This window comes from Phyllostomus hastatus, unplaced genomic scaffold (genome assembly GCF_019186645.2).
Source record: "Phyllostomus hastatus isolate PE091 unplaced genomic scaffold, TTU_PhHast_1.1 phas_contig_17, whole genome shotgun sequence".
In the NCBI taxonomy this organism is placed as follows: domain Eukaryota; kingdom Metazoa; phylum Chordata; class Mammalia; order Chiroptera; family Phyllostomidae; genus Phyllostomus; species Phyllostomus hastatus.
In genome coordinates, this window is record NW_025333664.1 from 10186686 (window position 1) to 10210569 (window position 23884).

Consider the following 23884-nt stretch of genomic DNA (forward strand, 5'->3'; position numbering starts at 1 on the left):
AGTGGGCTTCAAGCCCACGTTTTTAACAACAAGTGTTTGCTGAGAAATTTGAAGTACTTTATGTGCATTAACCCATTTCACAGAGGAGGCGACTAAGGCAGAGAGAAATTAAATCTTGCCCAAGGTCACCCAACTCGCGGGCGGCATAGGTGGGGACATGTGATGTGACGCTGAGATGTGTCCAACACTGAAAAGGACGTGGCCCACATCTCCTAGAATATATTTAAAAGAGCCTTGTGGGCAGTCCACGGGCCCCAGGGCGGGCTCAGCGAAGCCTGGCACAGTGAGTGCCCGCGCAGGCGTGTTCTGGTTACATCAGCTGTGCCGCGCACACTGGCATCGCGCGCTGGCTGGGGGGCGCCGGGAACCACCTACGGCAATGAGCCACGTGAGGGACAATCTGCTGTAACTGAGAAAGTCGACCCTAATCCTGATCCTGGTCCGATGACATTTTAATGACAAAAACAGGCAGCTGGCTTGTGGGCTGCAGTTTGCCAATTTGATCTTTTAAAATACTACATTAAAACATTTGTCTCGATCCCTGCGTGTGTAGGTGCCCCCCTAAGTCGTGCCCTAGTAAGAACCTCACTCGCCTGGTCCCCGTCAGCCGGCTGTCGCTGCCTGTGACCACAGGCTTTCAAGGGCCTGTCCCAAACCTATTTTGGGGGAACTGGGAATCTCCTCTCTGGTCCTGAATTCAGGGCACCGCAACTCCAAAGCGCCCGATTCCCCTTTCCCAAGCCCAGAGGAGTGGCTCTCTTTCGCCACCAGAGGTCGCAAGGTACTGTCATTCCTGGCGCAAAGCTCTAAGCCAGAACCTTCCCTCCCATTCCTCCTCCACCACTCCCTCCTCTTCCTCCATCCCTCCTCTTTCTTCCTTTTCGTCTTCTCCCGCCTCCTCCTCCTTCCCTCTCTCCTTCCCATCTCCCTCCTTTGAACTTGTTCCTGTATACCCTCCACACTGGAGCTGAGCCTCCACGTGTGGCGAGTGAGCACCGTGCTAATCACTCAGGACGTAGTGAGCAAGACGGACGTGGGGTGCCCGCTCCCCTCCCGTCTGATTTGGTCACCACTCTCGCCCCTTCACTCACGCACTCACAAGGTGGCCTTTTCCACGTGGCCAGGCTCCTCCCCCGGCGACTTGAAAGCCCTGGAGCCGTGCTGAGAATGTGCATGTCTGACAAGCCCCCAGGTGATGCTGAGGCTGCCTTCTGAGAACCACTGTCCTAAGGAGAGCCCCAAGGAAACTCAGGGAGTCTCGGGACAGGAAACGGGTGCTGGGAGGGCAGAAGCACTGGTTGTTGACTGCACCCCTTTTACGGAAGAGGAAGCTGAGGCTCAAGATGCTCAGAAGCTTGCCCAGCGTCGTCATCCTGTCAACAGTAGAGACCGTGCCAGACGTCGTTGCCTATCGAAAGCTCCACCCTCCCCTCCGTTCCTTTTGGACAGAGCCTCACTTGTTCCGGTGTTTCTTAGTGGAAAACAGCTTTATCTCAGGGAATCTCAGATGGGTCCCGGATCCAAGTGATCACGTGACCTTTATCTGGCCAATAAGACACAAGGGGGAATCTGCACACTTGCTTCTGGGGAGATACTGCTTCTTGTAGAAGATGAAAGGGGTGTGAGAATTCTCCCCATGCCTGGACTGCCACACCTGCCCATCCACAATTCCTGCCTTTAAATGCAGTGGTGATAATTGGGGATTCAGCAGCCATCTTGACACCCTGAGGCCACTTCTGCAGGTAAAGGGTCAATGAGAAGAGGACCATGGAGTAGAGAGATGGACAGAGTGTGACTCCATCCCTAGTGACATCAGCCCTCTACCCTCTTCTCGTCGTCTTACTGCATGCATAAGCAAACGTCTTTAAAGCTGCTGCTGCTGCTGCTTTAATCGGGTTTGCTGTCGTTTGAAGCCAAGAGTTCGTAATTGAAAGAGATACAGATTCCATTCCCCGGAGCCATATTTGTTCCATGGCATCTGTGCCTTCCTGGGCCAGGTCGGGGCATGTTGGGCAGTAGGGGCGTCTATCTGGATCAAAGGGAGGGAGCAATGAGAGGAGGATGCCAGAACCTTCTCTCCAGGGACCCCGAGGCAAGAACACAGGAATGAGGTTCAGCCTACTCAAGGCCTGGCCCATCTCTGCCACCTACCTCCTCTTTGAGTTTGGGAGAAATCCCAGACTTCCCTGGGCCTCAGTTCCCCCATCTGTAAGATGAAGGGCTTGATCCAGATCAGACGGGCGGCCGCACCCACAGCCACTCACAGCCAGCCCTCTGGCCGAGGCCACACAGTCAGAATTCTCTGAAGATCATGCCATCCTTCCGTTCCAAACACCCCAGTGTTTCCACCTCAGTCAAGGTCACTAGGCCCTCCTGCCCCGGCCCAGCCCTTTCTGTCCCCTGCTGGTCATTCTGAGTCAGCCGCACAGTTCTTCCCAGGCTTGCTCCCATCCCAGGGTTTTTGTGTTTGCTCTTCCCGTTGCCTGCACCGCTGTTCCCACAGGTCTTCACGTGGTTGCCTCCCGGAACATCCTGTGTGAAAGGTGACACCCCACCCCCTGCCCTCCTGCTCTGCCTCCCCAGCTTTAGCTCCGTACCTGTTCACGAGCACCTGCTGTCTTCCATGTCTCTGCGCTCAGTTGCTTCCCTCTGCTCCAGGGGCGGGGGGCCTTGCTGGGGCCACTGCCCCCGCCCTCATTTCCATAATTAGGTGCCTGGACAGTGGTGGGTAGAAGTGGGTGCTCTGCAAACACGTGTGGAATTGCAATGAACTTTCCCATACAACCCAACCTGGTCGTCGGGAAGAAAATCAGGGAGCCACGTGAGCCTGCCTTCGGCTACCACAAACACGCACACGCACACACACATGCGCACACACGCGCGCGCACACACACGCGCACACCCCACCTACCCTCCGTCTTACCCGCTGGAGGTCAAAGCCAAGTTGGTCTTGACCTGCAGCTTGGAACAAAAAACAGTCAGAACCCTGGGAGTCTGGCTCTGATCAAAGGCCTCCTCGTGTTTGTAAACCTTCGCTCTGTGCCTGGAACAGAGCGGGTAAGAGGATGGCCGGGAATCCAGAGTGAGTCGCAGTGCCAGGCCGGGGGAGTCCAGGGCCTGCCTGCCCCTCCCCCAGAGTGAGGGAAGACCCTGTAAGGCCACGCTGCGTGACCACCCCCAAGGCATCTCAAGGGGGTGCTTACCCCGAATGCTGCCTGAGGCCCACCAGCGGGGACTTGCTTCAATGGCAATATTGCTCTTGGAACTGCATAGGCCTTCACCCAATGTCACATGGAAAGATGCTGGCAGAGGTGCAGGGCTCGGTGAGCACAGTGCGTGCGTGTGTGTGTGTGGGGGGGGGGGTACTGAGAATCCTTCCTGGGAAGGGAAAGGGGAAGGGGAAAATTGGTGTCAATTCTCCCCTCATGCTCTCCCCCCCCCCCGGCCCCCGCTTCATTTTTCTTCATAGCACCAACCACCATGTGGAATGCTATGGGCTGCACTCACTTACCTTGTTAGAAAGCTACTAAAATGAAGGCTTTGTAAGAGTGGAGGCTTTTGTCTTATTGGATCACTGTGATAGGCCAGCATCCCAGGTGATGCCTGACACACAGTAGATGCTCAATTAATTTTCATTGAATGAATGGTACTCAGAATCTTAATGGATGTTCATAATAACAAGAATGATTTGAAGCGGGTTCCATTACTCAATGTTTCTTGAACCTTTACTGTGTCCCAGGCTCTGTTCCAGGCACTGGGGATGTGGCCAGAAACAATTTGGACTCCTTGTTCTCATAGGGTTTAATCCAGCGGGGAATAATTGGAAACGATGAACCATGTTGCAGAGGAAATAACTCAGGAGGATTTTGCACAGAACAAGTGAGGAAGGCTGCGTGTCATCACATTAGGTGATCATGGAGGCCCCCCCGAGGAGGTGACGTTTGAGCTGAGACCTGAGTGAGTAGGAATCAGCCACTATGATAGGAAGGTGGGGAAGGTGGGAGAAAGGGAGACCCAGGCAGAGGGAGCAGCCAATGCAAAGAACTTGGCATATTCAGCCCTGGCTGGTGTGGCTCAGTGGATTGAGTGCCAGCCTGTGAAGCAGGGGGTCCCTGGTTCAATTCCCAGTCAGGGCACATGCCTGGGTTGCGGGCCAGGTCCCCAGTAGGGGGCACTTGTTAGGCAACCACACAATGATGTTTCCCTCTTTTTTTCCCTCCCTTCCCCTCTCTAAAAATAAATAAATAAAATCTTTTTTAATTAAAAAAAAAAGAACTTGGCATGTTTCAAAGAGCATAGAAAAGGTCACAGAGAGGGCAGCAGGCAGGCCAAGGGGTCAAAGGACCAGGCAGCACCTGGTCATTTATGTAAGTGCCCAGCACAGCGCTGGTCACACAGTGAGCTCTTCATAACTGGGCCGATGCCTGCAATCGATATATAACGCATAGTGTACATAGATTGTTATTCACTCATTAAAAAGGGACTGTGGGGGGCCCTGGCTGGTGTGGCTCAGTGGGCTGAGCACTGACTGCGAACCAAAGGGTCACAGTTCGATTCCCAGTCAGGGCACATGTTTGGGTTGCAGGCCAGGTCCCCAGCAGTGGGTGCGCGAGAGGCAACCACACATTGATATTTTTCTCCCTCTCTCTCCTTTCCTTCCCCTCTCCTCTGTCTAAAAATAAATAAATAAATAAACTGTTAAAAAAATAATTAAAAAAATAAAAAAATAAATGGACTGTGGGGGGTAGCAGTGCGTATCACTGGAATTCCGGCTCTACCATGACACGCACTAGCTGTGTGACCTTGGGCAGTCATCTCAGTCTCTCTGAGCCTAAGTTGCCCCGCCTGTCCGATGGGAATATCTAGTAGGGAAAGGAAATAAATGGTAATCAAATCGTCCATTGACTGTGGAAGTTCTTTAAGAGTTCCTTCCCACACCCGACTTCCTTTTCAGTGGGAAGGGCGGAGAAACGAAGGAAGGAAGTTCGTGGGTCCAGTCCGGGGCCGCCTTCCCCCCCTGCAGGGCTCTAGGCCGTCCCACCGAAGGGCTCCTGTCTTGCGGACTCTCCTTCGCTCTTAGAAGCTCTTCCCCAGGTGAGAAAAGTAATAGTTCACTATTGCTGTGTAACGAATTGCTCTGGATTTACTGGCACCAAACAACTACTTATTACACTCATAGGTCGTGTGGCTCAGAAGTCTGGGTGGGGTGACACAGGGTTGTCTTACCTCTGATCCACTAGGGCGTCAGCTGAGGAGCTCAAAGATGGGGTGGGGTGGGGTGGGGACGGAACCCTCTGAGGGCTGATTCACTCCTCCTCCAGTTCGCCATCACCGGCTGCCTATCAGGACCCTTGGTTTCTCTCTGTTTGGTTTTTCTCCCTGGTAGAGTTTGAGTGCCAAATATGGCGGCTGCTTCAAGGGTGAGAATCTCAAGGGCGAGGGAACCAGGCAGAAGCTGCACCCTCTTGATAGCTCAGCCTTGGAACTCCAGCATCCATCCGCCGTGCTCTGTTCATCGGCTCGTCACAAGCCCCCACCCACCGTCAAGAGGTGAGACAGACCCACTCCCCACCCCCCACCCCCCACCCTGAGTGGGCAGAGTGTGAGTCCCAGGAGCACACTCGGTGCACAGCCAGGGAGGAACACTCACTGGTGTCTCCTTGGAAAGTGCGTCTGTCGCCAGCGGAACACTAACTGTTGCCCCTCGTTGAGCACCGACTATGGGCAGGTGCTGTGCTATACACGTGCCTGTTCATTCTCCGAACATCTCTGTTCCTTACACTCTATTCTCGTTCCCATTTCAGAGACGGAAATGGAGGCCCTTCGGAATCAAAACCTCTCGCCTTGGGCTGTGCAGCAACAAGTGGCACAGCCAGCACTTAAGTGTAGCTTTGTCTCCTGCGGGGTGGCTGTCGGGAGGATGAAAAGAGATCATGCATGTGAAGCGCTGGAAACCACGCCTGGCACGTAGTCAGTGCAGTATATGTCCTTGTTATTGCTAACAATGTTATTATTATTACATTTGAGCCACCGGACCAAAACCTCTGCCCTAATACTGAGTGTTATACTCTTAATCTCTTAACTGGTTCCAGAACAAGAGAGCCAGGCCAGAGGTCTCCACTCAGGGAACGGACCAGAGCTTCTATGACGCCGGCTTGAACCCTGGTCCAAGCCCCCGGGAACAGTTCTTCCGGTTTGGGGTGTCCCATCCTCCCACTCCCAGGCTTCGAATGTCCAAAGTGCTCCCCACAGGGCCTTCCCCTCCGTCCAGCGTTGTCCGATGTGAACCGACTAAAACCTTTGATGAAGCCGGTTATTGGGCCAGTTCACGGTCAGGCCCCTAGTCTGAAAGGACATGGGAGAGAGTTTCATCACAGCCTGCAGGGCCCATTGGGAAATAACTTACCCAGGGTTCCGGGAACCATGGAAACACAGTCCAGCTAGGGAGTGAGCGCCGCAGCCCTGTCTGGGGCTTGCCCTGGCCACCTCTTACTGCCCGAGTTTCAGGTCTCCGCATCCAGTTTCGGGCATTTTGCTATGACATGCGCTCTGCCTCATGAGTTACTTGATATTCTTGGAGTGGCTTCACATCATGAACTTCAGTGGGTTTAATTTAAAATGAGGACGTTAAAAAAATAAATCATGGGTTTTAATAAACAACAGAACTGACTTGTTCTAAGTCAAAAATAATTATAAGAATAAAAAAAATCAATCATTGCTGTCCAACATTGTCCAAAGCCTCCGGCTCAGGTGTTAAAGGGCCGCTGACACACAGCCGAGACCCTCTCCAGGGTGTAACAAAGAGTTAAAGGAAACTGACACAGGAGTACTTTTCACTCCGTGGGATGAAATGTCATTATTTAAATGCTGTGTGGCACAACACAAAACAGTCTGTGTTTCCTCGCTGGTATGCTTCTCACTGTGAGGAAGACTCCGCTACCTCACCACATCACAGTACCAGCTTCTTTCTCTCCTGGCCTCATCAGGCTATCGGTAAGACCTGCCGGCTCTCCTGCCAAAATATATCAAGAGTTGAATCATTTCTCACCAGATCTGCCACGACTACTCTGGTTTCAACCGTTACCATCTCAGCCCCAAGGATCTCTTAAATTAAAAGTGTATCAGCCAGTATAGCCATCCTGAGGAGCATGTACAAAACACAGCTGACGCTACGGTTAGCGGTGGAAGACCGAATGCTTTCTTCATGAGACCGCGAACCACACAAAACTGTCCATTCTCACACTCTCGCTCAGCCGCAGTGCTTGAAGTGCTAGGAAGTGCAATAAGGCAAGAAAAGTAAATAAAGGGCATACAGATCAAAAAGGAAGAAATAAAACTGTCCTTATTGTAGACGACATGGTTGTCTGGGTAGAAAGTCCCAAGGATTTGACAAAAGAAACAAACAAAAAAAAACCCTCTCCTAGAAGTAATCAATAAATTGATACAAGATAAACACACAAAATTCTGTTCTATTTTTGTATACTAGCAGTGAACATATGTGCACTGAAAAAGTAGAACAATTTATATACCTCAGAAAATGAAACACATGTAAATCTAACAAAATATATAGGAATTTTAGGCTAAAACTGAAAAATGCTGATCAAAGAAATTGAAGAATTCTAAATAAACTGAGGGGCATACCATGCTCACAGATTAGAAGAGTCGACATAGAAAAGATGTAAATTCTCTCCAAATTGATACACAAGTTTAATGTAATACTACCAAGATCCCAACAAGATTTTTTTGTAGATATAGACAAGATTATTCTAAAGATTTACGTGAAAGTTCAAAGGAAATACAAGAGCTAAAATAATTATTTTTAAAGAACAAAATGGGAGGAATCAGTCTCCTCAATTTAAAGATATCATATATCCTTACAATAATCAAGACTGTGTGGTCTATTGAAAGAGGGACAGACAATTAGATCAATGGAATAGAATAAAGATTCCAGAAATAGATCTATCACATATGCCTGATTGATTTTTGACGAAATGCAAAAGCAATTCAATGGGGTAAAAAAAAAACCTTTTTGAACAAATATGCTGTAGCTATTGGTCAATGACAGGAAAAAAGAGAAATAAGAATAAAAAAAAACCCTCACTCTAAGTCTCACCTTATGTAAAAACATATCAACTCAAATATAAAACAAAATGATAAATTATCAAACTTCTAAAAGAAGGTGAGAAAATCTTCAGGATCCAGGGCTGTGCAAAGAGTATTATACCAAAACCATGATAGAAAGAAAGAAAGAAAGAAAGGGGGGGGGAAGGAAGGAAGGAAGGAGAGAAGGAGAGAAAGAGAAAGAAAGAAAAAAGAGAAAAGGAAAAAATGGATAAACTTGATTTCACTGAAATTACAAACGTTTGCTTTGTGAAAGGCTGTTAAGAGGATGAAAAGACTGGGTGAAGATATTTGCAAACAAGATTTCTGGCAAAGGACTGCTCCCTAGAATATATAAAACATCAAAGTGCCACTCAGCATGCAACAGCGGAAGACAAACAGCCCAGTTAGAAAATGGGTCAAGGACAGGGGAGATCATTCGCCCAAGAGCATATGCAGATGGCAAAGAGGGGTACTGGAAGGCCTTAAACATCATTCGCTTGTAGGAAAACACAGATTAAAATCACAGTGCAGTGTCTGTACACCCCTCTCAGAATGGCTAAAATAAAACCACTGACATCCCTGGCTGGCATAGCTCAGTGGATTGAGTGCGGGCTGCGAACCAAAGTGTCCCAGGTTCGATTCCCAGTCAGGGTACATGCCTGGGTTGCAGGCCATACCCCCAGCAACCGCACATTGATGTTTCTCTCTTTCTTTCTCCCTCCCTTCCCTCTCTAAAAATAAATAAATAAAATATATAAAAAAAAAACACTGACAACACCAAATGCTGGCAAGGATGTGGAGAAACTGGATCCCTGATAGAAGCGTACAGCGGTGCGCACTTTGGAAAGACAGTTTGGCAGTTTCTTTAAAAACGACCATACAACCCAGCAGTTGTAGTCCTGCGCGCTCATCCAAGAGGAAGGAGAGGACTCCTGCAAGGCCGCACCTGCAGATGCCTCATGTACCCTGGGAGAAAATGAGAATAACAATATTGATGCAGGATCTTTCCCACCTGCTCGGTACAGGCACTGCACTAAGGCCCTTAAACGTATTATCTGGGTTTAACTTCCCCATATGCCAGGGACCATCACTATCAGCACTCTCACTCTGCAGGAGGAAACTGAGGCTCAGAGACCCGTTGCTCAAGCCCGCGCAGCTAGCCCGTGGCAGACAGAGCCAGGATTTGAACCCTGTTAATACTCTTGTGCTTTAGTCCTCACATTGCCATTATCGCACATTTCACGGGTGAATAAATAGCGACGAGGAAAGATTAAGCCAGTTGCCCCAGGTCACATAACTGGAAAGTCGTCAGGGCTTCAACCCGAGGCCAAAGTGCCTTCAGGGCTGGAGTCTGGTGCCTAGTTATTGTGCCCAACTCTTCTTAACTTTTCTGGCCTCTTTCACCCAGTCCCGGGGCTGGGCGTGGGGAGGGCAGGCACCACCCTTCTCCTCCCATGGTAGTAGGGAGAGATGGCCGGTCCCCAAGCGCAGTCCCCTCCCCGGCCCGCCCCCAGGCTTTATTAAAGGGGCGTGTGGTACGGCAGCCGGCAGTCCCGGGCCGGCCCGCTCCCGCGCGACTGCACAGATGGCGGCGCTGGCGGCGGTGGCCAAGAAGCTGTGGAGCCGGCGGCGGCTGCTGGTGCTGCTGGTCACGCCGCTGGCGCTGCTGCCGGTGGTCTTCGCCCTCCCGCTCAAGGTAACGCCTCCTCCGCCGGTGAGCCCCAGTCCTGCCTCCCGGGCAGCGCCGCCGGCGGGACCCTCTCTTCCTAAGCCTCCTTGAGATGAGAGTGGGGACCAATGAGGTCCTGGTCCAGGCAGGTTTCAGCAGTTCCCCCTCTACCCTCTCCTCTGCATCTGATGCTCTGAACGCCCCCACTGTTCCCACGCTTTCCCAGCTGCTTCTCCGAGCCGGAGTCCCACCCAGCTTGCCGGATCTTCTAGCTTTTTCAGGAATGATCTCTCCTTCTTGAGCTCTGACTACGTACAGTCTTGGCTGCTGTTTGTGGCCCATGTCCCTCGGTGACCGCAATAAACACTTAGTGAAGGCCAAGCTGTGTGACCTGGGGCAAGTCACTTAACCTCTCTGGGGGAAATGATAGTGCCAGCCCCTAAGGTCGCAGTGAGTATTAAATGAGGCAATAGTCATGTGCCAGGAAAGCATAACGAGGTGCTCTTTTTATTTTTGATTTCTTTTCATCGTCGGCACTAGCACAGGTGTCCCCGTTTCCCCCTTGGCCCCCCTCTGCCCTGCCCTCGACCCGCCTTCCCTCTGCCTGTGTCTGTGGGTCATGCATCCATGTCCTTTGGCGAATCCCTTCACCGTCTTTCATCCAGTGCCCCCTCCCCGCTCCCCTCCGACAGCTGTCAGTCCGTTCCGTGCTGAGCGAAACAAGCCAGTCAGAAAAACACCATATGATCTCACTTAGCTGTGGCCTCTGATGGACAAAATAAACTGAGCAACAACAGAGAAGCATCACGATGTTTTGATGGCACACACAATGGTGTCCCGTGAGATTATAACGGAGCTGAAAAATTCCCGTTGCCCAAGTGCCATGTGGCCACCCCGATGCAATGAAACCAGGGCCAAGTTCAACAAACACTTAGTAGGAACAAGGTCAGATGAGTGCCATATGTGTCGGGGTGATCACTTCGTAAGTCTAATCACCGGGTTGCACACCCGAAACAAATATGATATTGTATGTCGACTGTAGTCGAAAAATAAAAGCATTTTAAGAGAAGAAACGATGGAACGAGATGAAGCACAGAAGGCAAAGCTTAGCCCTGTGCCTCGCCCCTAGTGAGTGTCTGTTGAACTTGGCTGCGCCCATCGTGCAAGGCGCCTGGATTAAGACCCACCATTATTAGGCACTTACTGTATGCCAGGCCATGTAGCGCTGAGCTTTGCCTTACATACTTCATCTCATTGAACCTTTTTATTAAAGTTTTTTAATCGTTCAATTACAGTTGACGCACAACATTATGTTAGTTTCAGGTGTACAACCTGGTGGTCAGACATTGACGTAACTTATGAAGGGATCACCCCGATAAACCTGGTGCCCGTCCTCCCGTGTTTGTGGACACGCGGGGGGGAACAAGCCCACTGCACTGCCCGTCCTATAAAAGCACAGAACGTGCAGTTATGTGCAGTGTGTGGCACGCGACGGTACACACCTATTGGTGCTGGTTTGTGCTTTGCCGTTGTCGACGTACGAAATGTCCAGACCTGGAGAGAATGTTTGTGAGTCCATCTGAGCCGAACTGATGACAACTGCCAGGAAGCAAGACCTCAGCGGACTGAGAAAATGCTGGAGGGTGGCAGTTCCACAGTTTGTTCCATGGATTAGACTCAAAGGAGGAGGCATGGGGCAAGGGCTAGGGTGTGACAGGTGAAATTCACTGGTGGTGGATTAAGGAGGCAGGAGGGAGCAAAGCAGGGGCATCTCTGAGATCGGATAAGGATGGAGAGACTGCACTTCTACACGGGTGGGTATGGGATAGTGAACCGCCCACGTGGCCAGCACACGGCAATGGTATGTGGGGAACAGGGTATCAGGAGGGGTCCTGGGGTCCCCTGCTCCAGTGGGAGACTGTGTCCTGAGGAGTCTGGGTAAAAAGGGGTCACTCCGACATCCCGAAGGCCTGTTATTGTAGGTGCAAAAAGACAACAGACAAGGCGCCCTGGAGGTACACTCTGGGCTCCAGGCCCGCGACAAGTCTCCCTGCCCTGACTCAACGTTTCGTTAGGAAGTTTGATGTTCAGCCCATCCTGTGAGGTTACTCTCGGTCTCTGAGTTTGTCAGGCCCGCCATGCAGGCCTCCCCTGAGCTCGTGGGGTATAGGATGTGGCCCCTTTTCTGTCCACACTCTACTATACTTTTCATTGTTATTTTTGTTGTTATTTCTATGTACATAAACAAAGTAAGTGGTAAGTGGTAAGCCATGTTACGGCAGAAGGAGACTCCTACATCATGTGCATAGTCTCTTGATCATATCACATCTTCACGTGCTTGATTTAATCTCACAAGGTTTGGTACAGTAACCTGCTCCACAGGTTTGTAGCCCAGGAACAGTAGGCTGGTCGTGCAGTAGGCTGGACCAGTAGTCCCCAGCCTTTTCGGCACCAGGGACTCGTTTCATGGAGGACAATGTTTCCACGGATCGGGGTGGTAGGGGTTGGTTTGGGGATGATTCAAGAGCATTCCTTTCAAGCTCACTTCCTGTTGTGCGGTCCAGTTCCTAACAGGCATGGACCGGTACCGGTCCACGGCCCGAGGTTGGGCACCCCTGGGCTAGACCACCTCCGTTTGTATACGTGCACTGGGTGACGTCTGCAGGGCGATGAGATTGCCTGAAGATGTATTTTCTCCCGTCGTTAAGTGGCATATGGCTGTATACGTAAATCTCTTAGAACTGAGCCTGGTATGCAGTAAGTGCCTAATAATGCACTGATGGGTCTTAATGCAGGCGCCTTGCAGGATGGGGGCAGCCAAGTTTCACAAACGCTCAATAGGAGCGAGGCACAGGGCTGAGCTTTACTTTACGTGCTTCAACTCATCCCATCCTTTCTTTTATTAAAAGATATTTTTATTTTTCGGTTACAGTTGACATACAATATTATGCTAGTTTCAGGTGTACAATCCTGTGATTAGACATTCATGTAACTTATGAAGTGATCACCCCGATAAATCTAGTGCCCATCTGACACCATACAAGGTACACATTTATTACAATATTATTGACTATATTCCCTGTGCCACATCCCCATTCTGTAACTTCCAATTCATACTTCTTTGTCCCTTCACTTCTTAGTCCCTTTACCCTTCCAGTGCCCCTCACAGCGGGAGGATTATTTACCTCATTTTTCAGAGTGAGGCTCAGAGAGGTGCAGTGACTTGCCCAGAATCACACAGCAAGCCGCTGAGTGGAGGTTTGGTCCCTAGCTTGTCAGAATCCAGAGCCTGAGCTGTTTCCGGACTCTCAAAGAAAAGTCTCGAAGATCAAAGGCTGCAGGATGCTGTCAAGTGTCAAATGAAAATCACCGCCTGTGGGGGCGGGAAGGAGATGGTGCGCAGGTCTCCGTGGGCAGGTCCCTCACAGGTGCCCAGTCCCTCTGAGGCACCCTGGGAAGACACTAGGCTCATAAGACAAAGTTTCTACTTCCAGGAAGTTGCTTCCTCAGTGAGATATTAAATGTTCACAAAAGTAAAAGTAACGAGAGGGTGTCATTTAGTGCACTACCCAGCACCTGCCGGCACAGACCGGGGTAGCTGGGACAGGTGTTCAGAGAGGACTGCCTGGAGGAAGGGACCCTCCTTGGGATTAGGGAGTGAGGAGGTGATACCAGGTAGTGCCCAGGAGATCCAGAGCTACTACACAAGTGAGTCTTTTAGTGTGGAATGATCCAACTAGACTTTGCAACTAGACTCTCTGGACATGGAACAGAAGAACAATAAATTCGAATAGAATTAGGTCACATTTTCAAAAAGCATTCCATCCTAAGCTGCTCGCTGGTCTCAGGATCTTGGGCCGACCTCCTTTCTTTTAAGACTCTCACTCTCCTTGCCTATAAAGTGGGGTGATCACCATCCCTGGTGGGAGGGTGGGTGGGTTGATGGAGCTCCGGGGAAGAAGAGATGAGACACACAGGGCCTCTCTCTGCAGCAGAGGGTTCTGGAAACTTTTTCATCTGCTTTGCGCTCTAGCAAGATCTTTGAACCCAGGAGCAGGTCCAGGAGTTATGGGGCCTGAAGTCCAAAGTAGTCGAGCACTCTGTTTAAGAACAAGCATGCAGATTTACAAACGCACGGTTGAGTGTAGGGTTTGGGAAAGGGGTGTGAGGCTTCATGAGCTGCGCAGTGGATCTGCTCCCTTGTGAACCCTGGCGTGCGCGGGTAGCAGGAGTGCCCGTGACCCCCTGCGATGGTGGTGGCCTGATGAGCAAGGTGTTTCATTGGATGCTTCACTCTCACTGCTTCTGGGCACCGGGCTGAGAGCTTCACAGGCATTGCGCTCTGTGATGTCCGCATAGCCAGAGGGGCAGCTGCCATTGGCTTCCCTGTTGAGCAGGTGAGCCAATGGAAGCGCAGCAAGGTTGGGTGACTTGCCCAAGGTCACACAGCCTGTACGAGGCCAGATGCAGGGTCTGTGCTTCTAATCATTGCACTTTATACTCTCCCCTTCATTATAAACGAATGAAAACCTCTCCCGGTTCCCAACAGATCCTTGGTGGGGACCCTTTGGTGGCCCTAGATGTCACTGCCTCTTTACGTGGCTGACAAACCTGTAAGGACGGAGGTCTGGCTTCTTGGGAGATCTTGGCCTCCTTCCATCAGCATCCTTGAAGCCCCTCCTCCATATATATTTTATTTTATTTTTTAAAGATTTTGTTTATTTATTTTTAGAGATGGGAAGGGAGGGAGAAAGAGAGCGAGAAAAACATCAATGTGTGGTTGCCTCTCGCATGGCCCCCACTGGGGACCTGGCCCACAACCCAGGCATGTGTCCTGCCTGGGAATTGAACCTGCGACCCTTTGGTTCGTAGCCCAAGCTCAATCCACTGAGCTATGCCAGCCAGGGCCATACATATTTTTTAGATAGTAATAACTGACATGTTTCTCAACCTAATGCACGATGTGAATAAAAGCGTCCCGAGAGAACGTTGAACAGGGAACACTGCTGTTTGTATTGATCCGTGACATACATTTAAAACAAACAGAGTGGGTTGTTTAGGCAAACACAGCTTTGGAACAATCTGTGTAATCTCAGTCACTTTCAACCCTGCGATAACTCTTCCAAAGTCTATTGGTTTGACAGTATGCTGACTGTGCAAATGTAGCTTCAAGGCCAGGGTCCTCGGCGCCCGCCCCCACCCCCAAGATCAGATTGCCACTTCTAAGCCTCTCTCACCCAGAAATTCTGGAAGCACCAATGCAAGTTGTATTGTACATATGGGTTCCCCAAAACTTTTGCAAAACTGCAGATATCAGGTCAGGAAAGAGGTTTGCAATGCTTGGGCATTTGCCCTCGGCCCCTGTTTGGGTCCTGGTTTTCCACGCCACTGTGGCTCTGAGGTCCTAGGAGTCTGATCAGTGGAATGGGTTGGTTCTCATGCACCTGCCCCATGGGGACAGGTGAGCTGGTCTCTGGGAAGGCTGGGGTTAATCTGAAGGGCAGATGGGTGGGGGGAGGAACAATCTCACATTTGTCCTCCTGGCCGGGAACGCTGTCAGCGGGGATGAGAAGGAGTGGGGTGCGCTTCTGGAATGCAGTGGTTGCAATTTCCAGCGCCACTGGGGATCCGGCTCTTGCTACAAAGAATGCTGGAGACTTGGGAAGTCAGGATGTTGCTGGGGGGACTGGCCTCGGGCAGCTAGTGGGGACAGACGAGACTACCAAAGCAGGCTTGAGAATGAGCGCCAGCCCCGTGTGTTGGCAGAGAAGGTTGCCCCCTTGTCTGCCTTCCACCCACTGCAAGCTAATTTAGCCGCACTGACCCTCTGGCCAGTTCTGGCAGAGTGGGTGCCCCCCGTCACTCTTTCTAAGGATGTTCTGAGGAGGAGGAGTTTGGGGGTGCTCCAGGCAGGCCTGCTACAGAGTGTTGTGCAGGCTGTGCATGGCACAGGGGCCTTGAGGAGGCAAAATGAATAAATCCACCTCAAGCCAAACCTCCACACTCCACAAGCAAAACCACACACCCTAGCGCCAGGCTGGACCCACCCAAGGGAGACCCCCTTTCCCAGTTGGTGCAAAGGGAGCAGCAGGCATGTTCTGGGGTGGTGGGTCTTCTCAGGAAGTGGTAGTGCACCTGTAAGATCAGAGACCCGCTTCTTTGCGTTTGCCTGATTCTTGGGTGGGGGCATTTGGGAAGGGTGACCAGGAAAATGGTCCTTTTGTTCTCAGTTTTGAGTGTTTGGGATCAGAACCTGGATTCTTATTCCACATACTTGTTCTGTGACCTTGGGCAAGTCATTTTGCTTCTCTGGGCCTCGGTTTCTTCATCTAGAACATGGTCATAATGTGAGCTTCCTCCTTCCTTATTATTTGGGCTCAGTGAAGTCATATATTATGCCTGCACCGTAACTTCTTGCATTTTTATTCAATGTTCAATGTAAGTTCTAACTCTCCCATTCTGCAGATGAGGAAACTGAGACTCCGAGAAGTTAAGTGATGGGAACAGTGTGGGTTTGACAACTCAAAGACGCGGGTTTGAGTTGTGGCTCTGAAACGATGAGGGGAGCCTGACTTGGCAACCCCATATTTGTGAGCCTCGGTTTCCTCATTTGTGATGTGGGGAGGATTTATCCCCCCCAAAGAGGTACTAAGAGAAGGTGCAGAAATTGTCCAGTGCAGTGCCAAACATTAGTGGGAGTTTTTCATAATAACAACTTCTCATTTTCCCATTTATCTTATGTTATTTTAGATGCCTTTCATGTTTTAGGTCATTTACCTTTCACTTACGCCATGAGAAGCAGGAATAATAACTACCTTCATTTTTACAGAAAGCAGAAGTGAAGCACAGAGAAGTTAGGTAATGTTCCCAAGGTCACACAGCTACTAAATATTAGTTTGATATCTTCTCTTCTCTTGGTCCTAGGTTTTGGCAGACAGGGTAGCCAGGGTTCTTAGAGCCCTGTGAACCCTAATATGGGTCTCCTCCCGTCCCCCCAAAATGATAAAGCCCAGGCTTGTGGACCAAACATCTCCTCTGGCCAGACACTGCCTAGTGCTTTTAACCTGTGTCATCTCCTTGAACCCCAGAGACCTAGGACAGGGGCTTCGTCCACATGCACCCCCAAAATAGCATGGAGTCTGATCTTGTTTTCATCATCCAAATGCCACCCACAACATTCTGGCCAGATGCTCTTACCACTTAATTCCATACACATTCCTATGTTTTACTCAGGTTTTATGTTAATTCCTTACTGCCCCTGATTCTTAAAAATACATAAACACAATGACTTAGAAAAAAGTTCTATGTCAGTACCGTGTAAGGAAAATCAGGATCGTGAACAACTAATAGAAGGAAACTAGCAATACGGAAATAAATACCCAGTGCTGGTTAATTCTGGCTGCGCACAGCCACCTGCAGCCTGCTTGAGGCTGGGGGCCAGAGCCCTGCCCTTTCTTCGTTACAAAGGGAGGGGCGTGATCCAGAGAGGTATTCAAGATAAGCTAGTACCAAACCGAGACTGTGTTTTGGAGGGAAATGGAAGAAGGAAGCAGAAAGGGAGTAACGTGGACGGTCTTGACTGTCCTATGAATGGTCCAGAGCCTTCCACCCTTGGCCCCTTTTGCTGCAAGAGATATTGGATTCGAGGCCCAAATCTATACCGTGGGATCCGGCAGAAGTAAGGCCTGCTTGCGCGTGGTTGGTGGGGTAATAATATGGGTGTAATAATTCATAGTTTGAATTCGCACACTTCACCTAAAATGTCATAGGCTGTGCTTGAGTGTTATGTTACAGAATCATATGCTTATGATGTTGTAATAAAAGATTTTGTAATAAAAAGGGGGCGCTCTTTGTGCCGGACCCCGTATCTCTGTGCCTTGTTTGGAGATTCATGGGGCTGGCTGTCCACCTCGTTTCTGGGTTTCCTTGTCTGTAAAACGAGGGGGATGCCTAGGTGACCTTCTTTCCACTGTGCCACTTGGTAATGTCTGACAAGTGAAGGAAATCTCTTGGCACGGGGTTGACCGAACAGCGGCCCACCAGAGATGCCCGTGTCCTACTGGGTGGGTGCATGTCACCTGACCTGGAACAAGGGACCTTGCACAGGTGATCAAGGTAAGGAACCTCGGATGCGGAGATGATTCTGACCACCTGGGTGGACCACCGCAATCACGCGGTCTGTACTAATGCGAGGCCTGAAGGTCAAAGCCAGAAGGGAATGTGAGGTGGGCCCACAGCCAAGGAATGAGGGCAGCTTCTAGAAGCTGCAAGGCGAGGCAAGGATCCCTTCTAGAGCCTCCAGAAGGAGCCAACCCTGAGGGCACCCTGCCTTTCACCTGGAGAGAACGATTTCGGACTGCTGGCCTGTGAAACAACTGTAAGAGAATAGCTTGGGTTCTTTTGGTTCCTCTGACCTGCCGAGCTCGTTCCTGCCTCGGGCCTTTGCTCTTCCTCTCTGCCTGGAACCGTGTTACCCCTGGTCTCCCGCAGCTGGATCCTTCTGGCCATCTGTAAGAACACTGGCCCACAAAACTCTCTCTAAAACAGCCTCCTGGTTTTGCTTCCTTCGTGGCGTTCATCCCAAACCGAAATGATCATTATTTGCCCATCACCTGCCTCCCCTGCTGGGCTGTGAGTGACTTCAAGGCAGGGCCTGTGTCTGCCTGGTTCCCGGCAGCATCCCCAGTACCTAGGACAGCGTGTGGCACATAGTAGCTGTTCAGGAAATAGGTGAATGAACGAATGTGAACTTGAACCCAGGGAGCCCTGATTTCAGAAGACCTGCACTTTCTAGAACCCCAGACTGCGGCCAATTCGTGACAGATTTGAGCTGGAACCGGTGTTTGCAGCCCTTTCGTCTCTCAGCTGGGAAGACCGAGGCCCCAGGGGATGGGGGGGCGGTGCAGAGGGACTCCTGCAGCCTCCTGCAGCCGGGTGGTCCCAGAACCCTGCCCGGTGCCCCCACCATGCTCCCTCCCCCCACCGGGTTTGACCCGTCGCCCCGCTGGCTTCGGAAGGGCTCCTCTGAGGCCCTGCCAACTTTCCACAGTCTCAGAGCCCCTGCCAGGTGAGTAAACAGGCCCGCGTGCGTGATTCCCGTGATGCGGCAGGAACCGGGATTGTGTTTCCTGACCCGACTCCGCAGGACAGTGCCCTCTGGACTGATGAGTGGCATTTTCTGACACCCCCCTCCTCCAGACACCGAAGACGCGAAGTCAGCACCCTAGACAGGCTCGACCTGGCCGGGGGCCTGGAACGGGTCACCTACGTGCGCCCAAAGCACTCGCTCCAGCTGAGATCCCTCAGGGAAGAGACACACAAGGCCACACGACCTCCTGGCAAGTCCTTGCCCTCCCCCAGCCTCGGTTTCCTCATCTGCAAAGTGGGCATCATGTAACCTACCAGCTGGGAAGACTTGAAAGTGCCTGGTGCAAAGTAGGTGCTCAGGAAAAAACTGCAGTTGTGCTATCATCCACAAAATAGGGACACCAGGCTCTTGGCTCTGTTTGTCCCTGAAATTCACAGGGGGAAGGGCAGCCAATGGGAATGAACCTGTGCCAGAGGGGTGGGGGGTACTGATGCACAGAACAGTGGTCCCAGCTGGTGAAAGACATTGGAAAAGGGCTGGGGAGGCCAGCAGGCCCCTGCCAACCAGCCACTGCTTCCCCCACCCAGTCCCCTTTGCTCGGTTCTCCCACGGGCGTCCTCATCGGCAGTCCGGGCTTAAAAAGGAATTTGATTTCAACAGTATTGAGCTCTCCTGCAGGAACGCATTGGTCCCTGGGAGGCTGCAGGAAGTGAATTCAAGTTTGTTGATGTCCCGGGCCACAGGCCTTATCCGTGCCCTCTCCTCTGTCCCCTGAGAGGCCTCCTAAGAGCCGGTGGATGCCTCTCTAGCCCTTAGGGAGTGTCGGGCATGTTCAACGCACCTAAGGTTTGCTGGCTAGCTCCCTTATTCTCCGTGGGGCAAGTGCTGCTATTATCCACATTCACAGATGAGGAAACTGAGGCACAGAGTTGTTAGTGACTTGCTTAAGCTCCCAGCCCTAAAAGTGGCAGAGCTGGGATTCAAACGCGGGTACTCTAGCTCCAGAGTTTGTGCTGCCCACCGTTCTGGGTGACACAAGGGGATGGACCCATTTTGCAGGTGAGGAGGCTGAGACACAAAGAGGTAAAGCCACCTGCCTCGCACCTCACAGCCACTGAGTGTGTGGTGAGGCTGCCATTCCATGTCTGCCTGGTTGAAAGCCCACAGCCCACGGTTCAGTGGAGGCTGGCTGGGGTGGGGGGCAGCCAGGAAGGCTTCTCAGGGGACAGACATGTCGTTCTGACACTGGAAGTCTTGGAGAGCTCGCTGAAGATAGGAACCAACATGGGTGGTTAAGCATGATGGCAGGGAGCATGGGTTTGGCTGCTTGGGTTCAAATCCTGGCTTTTTAATATGCTGTGTGACCTTGGGCCAGTCCCTTAACCTCTCTGTGCCTCAGTCTCCTCATCTGTAAATGGGTGTGACATGATTGATGATGCTTGTAAAGGGCTGAACCAATGTTGGCCGCCTTCCTCCACGGACAAACCACCTACTGTGGGAAAAGCTGGAAATCAGTGGTTCTGAAACATGTTGCTCCCTGGGGGACATCTGTCAAAGTCTGGAGACACTTTCGATTGTCACAGTTGGCAGGGGAAGGAGGTTCTACTGGTGTCTGATGGGCAGAGGCCAAGTTTGCTGCTAAACACCCTACAACGCACAGGATGGCCCCGCAGAGAATCCTCAGGCCCCAGACGTCAGTGGGACCCCGTGTGAGAAGCCCTGTCCTGCATGCGTTTGTCCTGTTGGTCCCCCGGTGAGGCTCCGGGGTGGGCCTTTTCTGTCCGGGAGACCGAGGCCCAGGGAGGGTCGAGCTGGCTGCCCGTGGGCACACAGCCTGGCCGAAGGCCTCACAGAGTGGCCACAATTTGGAAACAGAGGGCGTTCCCGGCAAGGCAAGCAGCACCCCTGGCCTCCCAGCTGGACTCAGAGACCGACTTCAGGCTCCACTGGCCAGAGCCGACCATCCCCTCTGCCCTCTGCCCTCTGGGCTCGCAGTGGGAGGGAGCAGTGCCCGTCCCTGGCTTGGGAGAAGGAACAAGAGAAGCCCTTGTTCGCTGCCACCCACGGCCCCGATTGTCCCCTCGCTTTCACGTGGGCTCGCTAACACCTTTCCCTCATGACGAGCTGGCTCTGGAGGCCTGGGGGTGAGGGAGAGCGGGAAGGAACATTCTTCCTGCTCCTTGTAACCATTTCCCGCCCCTTTCTGTTGCCCTCTGGACTGCTCTGGAAGGGGCTGGGAAAGGGACAAAGCCAGGCGTTTCAGTCTCCCCGGAAACGAAGTGTAGGCAGTTTGCTGAGAAGCAAGTTTTGGGAATGTGGTCTGCTTAGATCAGGGGGCGTCCGGGCCAGAGGGAGCCTGGCAGGGGGCTGAAGCCGTGCCCTGCCCCTGGCCCAGGCCCCACCCCTTGTTTGGGGGGGAGGGGCGGGGTAAGGGAGTCTGAGCCCTGTTCTGAGACGGCTGTCTCATCGCCACTAAACTGGTCATCAGCCTGGAAGATCTGGCTCCTTTCGCTGCTTCTGATCTCCTTCTGCTGGAGCCCCGGAAGAGGGGTCTGCTCCAAATGACCCTCTGAGGAGGAGGGGCAACGTTCTGAGCACGTGAGCTCTAGGACCAGACTTCCTGGACGCCAGTCTTGCTCTTCTACTTCCTGGCTATGTGACCTTGGGCAAGTTACTTCACCTCTCTGTGCCTCAGTTTCCTCCTCGATAATATGAGGACATTGACAGGACCCACCTCGTAGGGGTGGGGTGAAGAACTCCACGGGTCAGGCGTCAGTGGCAGGGGCCTGCTCCCTGTCACTCCCCAGCCTTGTCGGCTCCCAGGGCCCTCCGGGCCGGGGTTGGGGGGTGAGGAACGATGGTAAACAGCAGAGAACTGAAAATGCTGGGCAGGGCACCCCCAGTGCCTGAGAGAAGTGAGACAGAGTGGTGGGCACCCAGGATGTGGCCTTAGCTGGCCCAGGACGGATCCTGGCTTGGCCAAGCCCTTGCCCGGTGAGTGGGAGCAAAGCACTCCCCTCGCCAGCCTCGGTTTCCTCATTTGTCTCATGGACCTGCCCCCCTGGGGGGCTGTGGCGAGGGGCCAGGGAAGCCAAGTGCTCTGTGAACAGTGAAGGACCCTTCAGACAGCAAAGTCATAGGAACCTTGTCCATCGTGCTCACCACTGTACTTAATAAATGTTCCCAGCATCAATGCGGAGTCTAAATGGATATTTCTTCAGTGTTCGCACTGGGCACTGGCCACAAGTGGTTAATACAGTCAGCCCAAAAGTATTAGGACACTCCATTTACTATTCTTGGGAGACACGGCCGTGAACCAAGTAGTCACAAGTCCTTGTACTTACGGAGCTGACGTTCCGGGGGAGACATTAAGAACAAGCGCACAGATAAACGAGACCTAGTGGTGTGTCGGGTCGTGGTGACTGCCGTGGAGAATACAACCAGAGAAGTGGGGAGGCGAGTCAGGGATGCGGTGGCACCATTTTAGAGTCAGGAAGGTTCCATGGGAAGGGGACCTTTGAACCAATGCTTCGAGGGGATGACATTTCACCTGCACAGCTCACAGAGGGAGCCCTGAGCATGCGCAAAGGAAGAGCACCTCACAAGTGCAAAGGCCCTGAGGTGGGCATGGGCAGATGTTCGAGAATCATCCAACTTATTCCGAGCCCTCATCACAGCCCCTCCAGGAGCTCGGGGCTTGCCTCTGGCCCTCTGATCACAAGTCAGAGAAGTTCAAGAACCTAGCTGGGATTCACAGGCAGACTCCACCCTGGCGCCTTGAGGCTGGATTCCAGAGAAAGGCCCCCATGGCTGTGGGAGAGGCTGTTAGGAGCAGGGGAGGTGGAGGAGCCCTGAATGGGGCTGTGAGTACCCTGCTGAGAACCAAGGCCCAGAGACGGGAAGGAGCACCCCAAGGTCACACAGTGAGGGGCCTCTTCCTCCGAACAACAAGTTCTGTCTGCCTGGGGCTGAGCCAGGCTGCTGGGGGCTCCCGGGTCCAGGGGGGGTCCCACCCCCACCACCCACCGACCTGCCTCAGGAATAATTAGGGAGACCTGGGAGGCTGTGGCACATGAGCCACCCCAGGAACACTTTTAATGAACGGCTCTGAGAACTTGAAGTTGCACTTGAACTTGTACATCCTCTGCTGATGAGTCCGGGGGACTAACACACTCCAGTCTGGAGGTGGGGTGGGGGGAGGCTGGCCTCGGAGGTCTCCTGGGGCAAGTCGCCCTCTCTGCTTTCTCTTCTTTACCCCCTTGAGTCTCGGCCCAAATGCAGACAGGTGGCCTCTAACTGCGTTCTCCAAGTGTTTTGAGGGTAGGGGGGCGCCCTGGCTGGAAGTCAGGCCAGATTTCTGGGTGGCCTCATTTATTTCCCTCCAAGTCACCCTGCGCTCGTTTCTGGTGTACCCCTCCATCCCCCAGTCTCCTCCTCCTGAGCAAGCACCGTCCAGTTGGCTCTGCTTATCTTCAAGACCCAGAGGGGATGTGGAAGGGCCTGCGAAGTGCTTTTCTGTGGAGTGTCTGCCCTTTCGTTTCCTTTGCTAGAACCTACCAGGGTGTGCGAAGAGTCACACTGCGTGTCGAGGGCTTAGTCCGGCACCTGCACGTAGTAAGTGCTCAGTAAATGCTGGCTGTTCCCATCACTGGCATCCTCATCACTGAGCTCTGCACTAGGGCCCACAACTGGGACTAGGGCCCTGGGCTTAGACCACATGGTGGGAATCACAGCTTCATCTCCAGCTAGAAGTGCATGCGGATGAAGGAGCTGCTGGACCTCGCTGTGCCTCAGTTTCTCCTTTCTAAACAGGGTCGTATGAGGAGTAGGTGAGCTGGTGCATGCCGAAGGCGTGGCTTGACGCCTGGCCAGTGTACACCCTCAGTAAATGGTAGCTTTTTCATTCTCAGTTATCATTCATATCGGAGCAGCGTGGCCTTGGGAAAGTCACTCAAGCTCTCCAAGCCCCGGTCATCACGGAGCCATAGTAAACTGGGGACAGCAGCTGCAGCTGCCTCGTGGGG

The 23884-nt window shown here is 52.2% G+C and overlaps 1 protein-coding gene and 1 long non-coding RNA gene across 3 annotated transcripts in view; both read left to right on the forward strand.

Moving 5' to 3' along the window:
• The first annotated feature begins 3644 nt into the window (after window positions 1-3644).
• LOC123815268 lies at window positions 3645-6617 on the forward strand. The gene is made up of 4 exons (XR_006785053.1): window positions 3645-3957; window positions 4955-5094; window positions 5387-5550; window positions 5805-6617. It is a non-coding gene; the product is annotated as an uncharacterized LOC123815268 (long non-coding RNA).
• A 3013-nt stretch (window positions 6618-9630) lies between these two features.
• The window catches only part of SLC13A3 (solute carrier family 13 member 3), a 58075-nt gene continuing 43821 nt past the window's right edge, over window positions 9631-23884 (forward strand). Inside the window, exon 1 of one of the 2 annotated variants that reach the window (XM_045833015.1) lies at window positions 9631-9799. In XM_045833015.1, the coding sequence (XP_045688971.1) occupies window positions 9689-9799 (111 nt within the window). In that variant the 5' untranslated portion in view covers window positions 9631-9688. The remainder of the gene's footprint in view (window positions 9800-23884) is intronic. The other variant, XM_045833016.1, reaches the window with a different exon arrangement.